This window comes from Vanessa atalanta, chromosome 3 (assembly GCF_905147765.1).
Source record: "Vanessa atalanta chromosome 3, ilVanAtal1.2, whole genome shotgun sequence".
NCBI lineage: Eukaryota > Metazoa > Arthropoda > Insecta > Lepidoptera > Nymphalidae > Vanessa > Vanessa atalanta.
The window spans coordinates 3,862,577-3,873,729 of record NC_061873.1 but is presented as its reverse complement, the minus strand read 5'-3'; the positions used below and the strand labels follow the sequence as shown (position 1 = coordinate 3,873,729).

Genomic DNA, 11,153 nt, shown 5'->3' with positions numbered 1-11,153 from the left:
TTTTAAAGGGAAACAGTTATATAGAGAAGGAAGCTTCGGACTCTCAAAGCTTAAGCTCTCAGGCTATACTGCTATCGAATAAGAAAAACCGAGAATGCAAATATTCTTATCCAGACATTATTTTTTAAGATTACCGCTCTCTGAAAGTTTGCTACCACTTGCTTACTTATCAAAATAAACATGAAATAATTTCGATTGATTTGAAACTATTTCAATTACTAAATTATTTAATTAGAGACCTGATGGATTAACATTGGTTCCCTGGGAACGAGGAGAGACCCTAGTGTGGGACGCTACATGTGTTGACACGTTGGCCCCGTCTCATATCCGAGCTGAAGCAGAAAAAAAAGATCTAAATATTCGTGCCTTATGTCAAATTACTTTATTGTCCCATTTGCTGTCGAAACACTTGGGCCTTGGAGTAATGGTGCAAAAAGCTTCATCGCTGGTGACAGGAGTTTCGTTTTTAGCCCAGAGGGGCTAAAAACGAACGGGGAAATGCTGCTACCATTCCACGCGGTCAAGATTTATGCAGTAACTATTTTTAATTTATATTTGTATATAAGTATATTTAAGCACTTAATGTTATCAATAAAAAAAATACAAAATTAACGATATTATCTATTCGTATGTATATACTATTTACTCTTAAAATTACTTTTAAAAAGTTTTTATAGTTACGTATTTGTGTATTAGTATTATTTTGTCACGCTCTGCGCAAAAATTACAGTGACTTCAAATCCTTATTAACAGCTTATTGCATTAAAATAACATATTTTTTTATAGAACAATTTTATTTACCGAATGTCGAATAAATAAAATAAATAAATTATAGATCAAATATAATAATTAACATCTACACATTATTATGAAGCATAGTAGGAAAAAATTGTACTTTTAAACCTTAGATATGCATTATGTGAAATATCACAGTGTCATTACGAAGTTAAATTACACATGGTGGTAGCTTTAGGCACCACGGTTATATACAGTAACAATAAAGTTTAAGTAAATAATCGTGTATACAGCGACTTTGGTTGCCATAAAGGTTAAAGCGACTGACAGTGCCTATAACTGACCAATTATCATGACCGTCATGGCGAAGGGTACCTTCAAATAAACCATCGCCTGGCATTGTTTTTATTACTACCATATATTCCCGCCACTCAATTTCATCATTTTCTGGTAAACTTATTTCTAATGCTGTTATTTCCAACAATTCCGCTAATTTTAAAAGTGCACACTGACTGTAACTTTTTAATAGCTTGTTTAATTCTTGAACTAATTTTTGAGCAATATCCAAAGATTGTTTATTGTTAGTTGGCAAGTGATGTCCTTTGTGGCAACTACACCAGTGATCATCAATATGCGCTGCAGCACATGTTCGATTTACCGATATCGGTAAAAATAAACTAATACCCTTGCTTTCCAGATTTGATTGGTTTCTTCTGAGGTCAATCATTTTATCTTCTATTATTTCCAAGTTCATAAGATCATACAACGTGGCGTGTAAATCGTATGGTGTAGTAAGACGACGGCTATTCACGTTTAGATTTTCAAAAGCATTTTTGTATTTTTTGCGAAAGTTAGGAGGTGTTAAAATATATACGAATGGCAAACGTTCCTCCAACCGGCCTTGGTTGGTTGATCTTATCTCCCCCCACCTTATTCCATGGTCACTGACTAAGAAGATTATTGTTTCGTCCAAGTAATTACTTGAGTCTAATTTTTTGAAAAAATCGGCATAGTCTTTGTCAATTAGCATAGGATAGTTTACATAATCATGGCTAATCGTTACTTCCCAAAAGAAGCCAAAAAAATTATTTGCTGTTAGTGTCAAAGTAAGATTTTCTATATAATCCAATAACACGGTATAGAAATATTTCTCATTCATACATAAAAACGAATTAACATCTTTATTGACACCAACGTTATGTTCGGCTTCATTCATAAAAGTATGTATGTAGTAATCTGTAGGTGTTTTTATAAATCCGCCTTTTTCATAGTTGAAAGTGCCTAGACTTGAACTATCTTCTCCGAAAGCTGTGTAGTAACCAGCTTCTCTATACCATTCCCAAATGAAGGGACAGTTATCAAAAGTCGATTTTTTATTTGGAATGCATGTAGTTTTCAGTTCATTCTCCGATATGCCCATTAACATAGGTATTAAATTGGGAAATGTATTATCTCCAACTTTGTTGTATCCTAATAATTCTATAGCCCCTTTTTGATTTAGGACTGATAAAGTTTCAGGCATTGTTCTGTGGAAATTAAGTCTTGACACTGCGTCAATGCCCATTACAATAACATTGTAAGCTGTTTTATTCCGTGAAAAATCATTAGATTCATTGGCAACTTCTTTTTTAAACGTAAATAAAAAGTATTGTTGGTATACTATTGTATAATAAACATAACAACTAACTCGTACAAATTCGTCGGTTGCTTTAATCATATCAGAAAAATATTTACACTCACTATACTTTACACGATTATCGATGTTTGACGAAGTAATATCATCAACTGATAAGGGACGAAAAAAAGACGTATAACAGCAATTCAAAGGTGTTCCGTTTATAATATTGTAATATTCTTTATTATCATTTCTCACCCATATATGAGTTCTGTTATTGCCAAGTAAAGAAAGCTCGGGGCCTGGACAAGGCTTGAAGTCCTTCGGATATTTCGCAAATTGTTTAACTTCGTCACCAAATGGTTCCAGTGAGGGAATAACACATCCTTTTGTTTTTATTGTGTAATCGTTTTCTGTGAAACTTCCATAACCTTTATCATGGCTCCAAGATGTTGTAATAAATTCACTTTTAATATCTGTGATATTTCTGATCGTCAAGAATAGAAAAGTTGCCACGAAAATTGTGGCAAGCAGAAATAAACAACGCAAACGTATCGGGATGGAAGCGATCTTGTAAACGGAGCCTCCCGAAAAGCGTCCCATACTGAAAATAAGCAAAGACTGTCGTTAGTTTTCAAATATGAACCAAATATGTTCCTAATACAATACACTGTAATTTTTCATGCCTCAATATTGAATAAACTACTTAGACATGCATCATACAGGCATTGTAATAATAAAAACGTGTTTGTTTCAAGTTGACTTTAGTTGAAGGATTTGTATTGTTTTAGGATCTCTGGCAGCAAGTTTTTTAGGAAATTTAGAATTAATAATTTTGAAGAATCATCATAAAGTATTATCTACATGTGTTCTCTATTTCGACATAGTTAAACTATTTAAATGTAGAAAACATTCGAAATTAACACTGGTTAAATAATTAAGGTACGAAAAATAAAAAAATCAACTACTATTATTAGAAATAGTTTGATATAGGAAAGTTTCCTAGCGCCGGATTAATCATGACGGAGCTTCTAGGCAATGCACACTCAAACTATCATTCTGATATCGTAAATCTTAAAATTAGTTCAGTTTTAAATGTAGATGCTGTTTCAAGGCTTTGTAGACAATATAACATACTTTCTAGGAATAATAATGACCTCGATATTCATCGTTACAGTTTGTCCAAATTTAGAGTGTGTCTAACTAAACTTTTAACGTAACTAAAGAAATGTTTAATTAATAAGCTATTCTTAATTTTAAGTTACTAATTTATATATTTTTTTTAATGCTATATATATATATATATATTTTCACTTTTATCTTAATTATATTAAACATTTTTTTTTGCTTAAGCTTAGTGCATGCTGTTGACTTCTATAATTGAAGGAGCACACTACTTGTAACCCTTATATTGTTTAATTTTAAGAATATGTATCACGAGTTTCCAACAAAAGATACACACTAATGTGTATCTTTTGTTGGAAACTCGTGAATTAAATAAATAAATAAGATGACCTATAGGCTATCTATCTTGAGGAGTGCAGTAATAATCTTGAAAATCAATCAATATGGAAAACTGTTTCATAGAGTTCGTCATATTAATTCACATTAATTGTGCGCGGTAAGCGAGTAGATAAGTACTATATTTATATAAATAGTAGATACTATATGAACATAGTATCTACTTCATCTACCTAAAATAAAACAAATTTCATAATAAACTGCTAAATTACAACATATGTAATTTAAATTAGCGATTATTATAAACAAAAAGAACACAAATATTAAAATGTCACCTTCGGTCAATACAACATACGAGAATATAATATTGAAAAATTTGTTAGAAGGTCAAAAGATACTTTACGCTTAAATGTTCTTGCTTGAATCTTGCACCACTGTCCTTTAACGCTGTTTGTCGTTATGAAAAATTTCGACATCGATGTAATTTAAAGAAAACTGCCATTATATAACGCATCATAAGAACAATGTAGAGAAACAGTATAAGAAATATATATATATATTAAACGCCGGCGATATTTCGTTCTTAAAATAATTAGAATGATTTTATTAATTGGAAGCTAAAGCGCCTAAGGACACGTTTGACACCAAGGGAGTCATTAGTGTGAATACAATGGCGGGCGGATTTATCAATTGCAAAACGGATGTATGCATAAAAGCCTCACAAACTTATGAGATAGCATACGAAAACAGAAGACCTCGGTTTTCCTAATAACATAAATAGCGACCTAAAACCCCATTGAGTTCATCAAAAGGTTAAAGGGTTTAGCTTCAGCAGATCTGTAACATTTCAGGATAAATGAGCCGACGGTCAACGGGGAATGGATTTAATAAGATCAAAATTTTGACTATTGATAATTATCGTGTTTTAGAATATCTTTAAACGGGAAGTTAAGAAATCAAAGAGTATTTAAAGAAACTCTTTTATTTTAACTTTATAATTGTTATAAAACAAAATGATGTATAACAATATTTTCAAGTTAGATTTTTCATTGTCAATTATAATAGTGTTAACAGTCTATGTGTAATAAGTGAGTAATAAGAGTTATTTTGTAACAATAAAAGTAAGACCCATTTTATTACAATTTGTACAAAATGTAATTACAAAGAAGTGTCATAAAAGAATCACTTAACATTTTTAAAAAATATAAAAATCTTTAATTAGCTCACGTTTCTTAAACATTATATAAACTAATGTAAATCTATACTGAGTACTGACCTATTCTGATATCATTCATTTCGTATCTTGTGAAATATATGCCATTTTTATATCATTAATTTCTCTTAGTTTCGAGTTTAGAGTTTCCCAGGTGTGAAAAAATATTTTTTTACATTAATTAACTGTTCAGAGTTAAAAAATTAGAGAGCGTAGGATTTGTGTTTTGATCCTTATGTACAAGTTGTAATAGAATGATTTAAACTTACCTATTACAATATTATTGTGATATGTCCGCTACCCTACACAACCATTTTAGACATTATCTCTAAATTAGTTATTACATTATTCAAGTCTATACATAAAACTATTTACTAAATTTAACCTACAAAGTCGTTGAAGCTATTGTCGTTAACAGTAAAAGGACTACAAATTTAACCGTCTATATTCATGTGCTAAGTTATAGCTTTAAATATTGTATGGTTACTACAGTTAGAAATCTCGTGTTTCAATAATATTATTAATATTTTCTTGATATAAAAATAATAATATGTCAGAATATTTTTAATAATGTATACATGCATTAAATTAAATATAATTAAATATGGTACCTACACAAATATAATAATTTACATGATATAACGAAGTGAGATACCGCGAAAACATTACTAGTTACTTGTACTTATTTTTGTTCAAAAAATCATTTGGCGTATAACAACACCAATTTGATGGGGTATTCTAACTCAATATGACATTTTTTTTCTTTAAAAATGACATTGCACTTAAAAAATATTTCATCTCAAAAAAATAATATATACATACATATAGGCCAAATTGTTTTGAGCAATATCTTTGTCAGAACAATTGCGCTTTATGTTTGAATACGCCATTATCATATCACAGATTTTTTTACTAATATTATTTTGCTAAAAATATTTCAATTCTTCAAGTGTAGAGTTAATGACAATAACAATATAATTTGAGTTGGTAATGGTGTATGCAATGACCCTGATCACCGTACAAGTTGAGGCGGCTCACAGTGCCTGCCAAAGACCACTCGCGGGAATCGCGCCGGAGGGTCGCTTCGAAAACACCATCGCCAGGGGCCGTGCGCACTACAATTAAAAATTCACGCCATCCTACTTCCTTTTCATTCGGCGTGCCAGCAATCATTTCAGTGACTTCAACTACCTCTACTAGTGAGAGGTGAGCACACTGCGAGTGGCTTCGTAGCAGCATGTTTAAATGGGACATTAAATTTCCAGCTGCTTCGTATGCTTCGATGCTATTAATTGATATTTTTTGTCCTTTATGACATGTGCACCAATGATCATCTATTCCCGCTGTCTTACATGTTCGATTTTTTGGTACAGGTAAAAACAAACTGATGCTTTTGTCATGGGCATAGGACGTTGTACTTCTTAATTTAATATTTTCATTTTTTAGTGCTTCAACATCAATCAGATCAACTAACGTAGCATAAACATCAAAGGGAGTAGTGAGACGGTGACTATTCATTTTCATATTTTCATATGCCAGAGAAAAGTTTATTCGAAAGGAATTAGGCAGAAGTATGTGTATGAGTGGCAAGCGCTCTTCTAATCTGCCTTGCTTAGTAAATCTTATGTCACCCCACCTAATGCCATGATCGCTTAGTAATATTAAAATTGTTTCTTCCAAATATTGAGCATTGTCGAGTTTCCTTAAAAATGATTCGTAATTGTCATCCATTGCCATAGGATAATTTAAATAGTCATGACTCATTGTTACTTCCCAGAAGAAACCAAATAGCTTGGAAGACTTTAGAGTTAATGTTAAATTTTCAATATAATCTAAAAGAACTTTGTAAAAGTATTTATTACCCATACATATGAATGAATTAAAATCTCTGTTGTTGCCGGTATAGCGCTCGGCTTCGTGCATAAATGTATGCAAGTAGTAGTCTGTCGGGGTTCTACTAAATCCGAATTTTTCAAAGTTGAAGGTTCCTAAGTTGGCAGTGTCTTCACCAAGAGCAGTATAGTAACCAGCGTCCTTAAACCAATCCCAGATAAAAGGACAGTTGTCAAATGTAGCTCTTGTATTAGGCCAGCAAGTTTTCTTTAAATCTGTATCCTTCATCCCAAGAAGTATCGGTGTCAGATTAGGAAATGTATTATCACCAACTTTATTGTACCCAAAAAGCTCAATGGCACCTTTCTTTTTTAAATAAGCCAATGTTTTAGGCATTGTTCTGTAAAAGTTTAATCTTGAAATAGCATCAATACCCATAATCACGACATTAAACGATGTTTGATTCATTTGCATTTCTGAAAATTCTTCCTTAAATGACACGAACGGTTTCTTGGGCGCGAAAAGAAAAAACTGCTCATAAATTAAGCTTTCTTTAAAATTACAGGTGACTCTAACAAACTCATTCATAACTTCTATATGATTTGAAAATTCAATACATGCTTCATATTTTACTCTATCATCTACGTCCATAGAATAAATGTCAACGATTGCTAAAGGTCTATAAAATGATTTATAACAGCAGGTAATATTAGGGGTGCTAAGCGGCACATCGTAATACTTGATATTTTCACTATTTATCCATATATGTGTTTCGTTGTTATCAAGTAACGAAATATTTGATTGATGGCATGGTTTTATATTCCTGGGGTATTCGATAAATTTTTTGATGTCTTCAGCAAATGGATTCAACCCGGGAATAGTGCAGCCATCTGTTTTTATTGTGAAAATGTCATCGGAGTGAATTAAATCATATCTGTGTCTTTTCCACGAAGAACTAATTAATTGGTTGTTAATAAACGATATATCAATTCCACTATTGATTAAAATAAATAGGAAGCTGCCACAAGATATTGTGACAAGTAAGAATACATAACGAAGTCGGAGTTTTATAAAATGTGATTTTCCCACGACGGCTCTCATTGGTAACGCCATTCTGAAAATGTTCAAGACAATTATTTGAATTTTTTGTTTCTTATTACAACTTAAAATTTATTGAATTCATCCTTATAAAATTTTATTTCCCATAAAAGTCGATAAAAATAATTAAAATTTAAGTGTTTAATGTTAAAGGTAAATAAATAATTATTAAAGTTAATTATTAATAATTTAAACTTATCAATGTACAAGTCTATGTACATTATATTACACCTGCAGAATAAAATAAAAATCTAAGTAATGCTTATTTATTTTATTAAACTTTTATTTCTACGACTATTCAGAGTGCGGAATAAATAAAGTGCAACTTAAACTTACCTAAATATAATGACATTTCTTAGCTCAAAATGCACAATTTATATAATAACAGCTTTGTCTTAGAAGCCACAGATTTGCACTGTTATCCATACTAAATTTTTGGTTTAAAACTTGACTTTTATGCGCGGAATTTGTTTAAATGTGTAATAAAATGTCTGAAGAGCATATTTTTTTATTTATTACTGTATAGCTTACGATTACGTGACGAGCACTGAGCGAACTGGGAGGGTTGAGACCGGAGGCTGCAAGGAGCATGCGCGTTATATTTTAACGTGTATTATCAAAGTGGGAAGACATTACGTCAAATAAAATCTACCTTGATATGTATCTTTAAAATACCTAAATAAATAATACAAACGATATAACAAAAAGGTATTTATATCAATTTCACAAATTAAAAAAAATATGCAAATCGTATTGAAATTGACTTTAATTATTTAACTACAGCTATTAAAAAAACTCAAGTAAATTTTCATTGAAAGGCCGCATTAATGAGTTCGTCTGTTCATTCAATGAATCCGTGAACATCTTAAATAGAATACGTATATAATCACAATATTTTATTTTTAAGATATTGTATAACTATTTGTATTTAATAAAAATGACAAATTTGGGATAAAAATGTCCCATGTTATTGGAGAAAAATGAGAAATAGTTTATTATAACCTATAATTTTATGGTTTATGTATCTTAGGTATATTAATATTTTTTTGCAGTCATATTTATATAATGGTGCAAATATTATACTTATAGAAATAGTCGCGGATGTTCGGAATCGCTTAACGCATTAAAAAACAGTGTCTGGATTCTAGCGTGGTCGCTTTAAAATTAAATCTTTAAACATGATTTTAAAGAACGCTTTATTTTTACATTCGGTCGTTGTCCGATGTGATGTAATATATATATTTTTTATTTCAATTATTAATGCAATTCGTCATCGTCGTCATATTGTGTATTCTGTGCTATAAATTATAGTTGTTGGGAATTTATAATACTCAATATTTTATGCGTATGATTGCCATGATTCACATAATATATCGATTATTTTATATCTATACTAGCTGTTACCCGCGGCTTTGCCCACGTAGAATATGAATATATTTACTAAATGTTACGTTAATGTAATACCTCTTTGTATACCACATTGGTGTGTATTTCAGCCAGAAACGCTTAAATGCGAATCAACTCATTTTTAATCGGTAGCCAAAAATAAAATGTCGACCTAACTTCAAAATGACGGATTTCCAGACTAATCTGAATACGAAATGTCAATCCTATTTCTCCCCTTAGGCGTAAAATATCCATAAACGCTTAAATACGTATCTACTCTTTTTTAATCAGTATTCCAAAAAACAGTTTTTTGTTTTTAATTTAAAAAATTACGGACTTCCATAAAAACTTTCATCCCTTATTTCACCCCCTCAGAGTTAGAATATCAAGAAACGCTTAATTACGTATCTACTCCTTTTTAATCAGTATCCCAAAAATAAAGTTTCATGTTTCTGACTTAAAAAATTCCATACGAACGTTCAACCCTTATTTCACCCATTTAGGGGTAGAATATCCAAAATTCATTGAAATCATATGCTGTACAGGGCCGTATAGATCAATATTAAATCAACAATGAATTTAAGGTATTTCATTGGATAAGGATTAATGCTGTATAGGTTAAAATCGCTTCGAAAATTAGCCAATATTTGTGGTAAAAAATAAATGACAAAAAAAATGTTATTGTGGGTTATCACTAACAGATAGACACATACCATCGCGGACTTTTTTGTAGACATTTTTGAGGTGTACAATCTGTAGTACATTATTTTGATCTATCTAGTAGGGTTCAGCCAGCGTTTATAATGTAAGCGACATCACATTAGAAACTTTTAAAATTATCAATGTTACTATATTGTCTATGTATTATATACAAAAACCTTCCTCTCGAATCACTCTATCTATGAAAAAAACGCATCAAAATTCGTTGCGTAGTTTTAAAATTTTAAGCGTACAAAGGGACATAGGGACAGAGAAAGCGACTTTGTTTTATACTATGTAAAGATTAATTAATAAATGAGGAGATTATTTTTTTAAATGCTTAACTGAAAAAGTTTCTAATCCAATATACAAAAAACTTTTACCAGAGGATGCATCGCATCATTTGGAAGAAGATTTGAGTTTATAATATAATCATATAAGTAGCAAGAGTGAATTACGTGTTTCTTATGAGAGAACATATAACAAATTTACGTTACTGTATTGGTGTATTCAAAATCCATGCGAATGCTGCTTATAAAAAAATTCATTATATAACAACATCTGTTATAATAAATTAAACATCTTGACACCGATTGATAAATTATATATATGTATATTACATGTAAATGTTATCTTGTTAATAGATAACATCTACATGTTATCTATTAATATGTAAATTATATCATTAAAAAATGTATTTCAGGAAACCTATATATTATAATATTATTTGTGATATATAAAAAAAGATTTTTTTTTACAGTTTGCACTTGTGCTGATTTGTCACTGACCTGTGTTTCAATACGATTCAATATCAGCGTGGAGTAAAAGGGGTGTTGTAAAGAACCGAGGCAAAACTCTTTGTGTATTGCCCATTTGTTATCAAACACCAATTGTTTCGTTTTGTAATTGATTTCTATCGGTCTACTCATTTCATAAACCATGTTCACACTGGGAAAGATTGAAAATTTACTTTTTTAATTTGTCAAGTAATTATTTTTCGTACGTTTTTTTTTAAATATGTATATAGTCCAAGTTTACCATCGTGTTAGGATGATATTCTGTTTTTTTGTGTACAAATCTATGTTTCTTTACGTAACGAATAATAAAAGTTTT

General features: G+C 30.6%; 2 protein-coding genes across 2 annotated transcripts; both read right to left on the bottom strand.

Moving 5' to 3' along the window:
* Positions 1–982: 982 nt before the first annotated feature.
* Positions 983–2,953, bottom strand: LOC125077258. The gene has a single exon (XM_047689145.1). It carries the CDS (start codon positions 2,951–2,953, stop codon positions 983–985), a length of 1,971 nt encoding a protein of 656 aa, XP_047545101.1.
* Positions 2,954–5,760: 2,807 nt separating this feature from the next.
* Positions 5,761–8,459, bottom strand: LOC125077159. Its single transcript, XM_047688991.1, has 2 exons — positions 8,292–8,459; positions 5,761–7,971 (listed from the first exon to the last, which is right to left on the bottom strand). Exon 2 carries the CDS (start codon positions 7,968–7,970, stop codon positions 5,982–5,984), a length of 1,989 nt encoding a protein of 662 aa, XP_047544947.1. The 5' UTR covers position 7,971; positions 8,292–8,459; the 3' UTR covers positions 5,761–5,981.
* Positions 8,460–11,153: the final 2,694 nt, after the last annotated feature.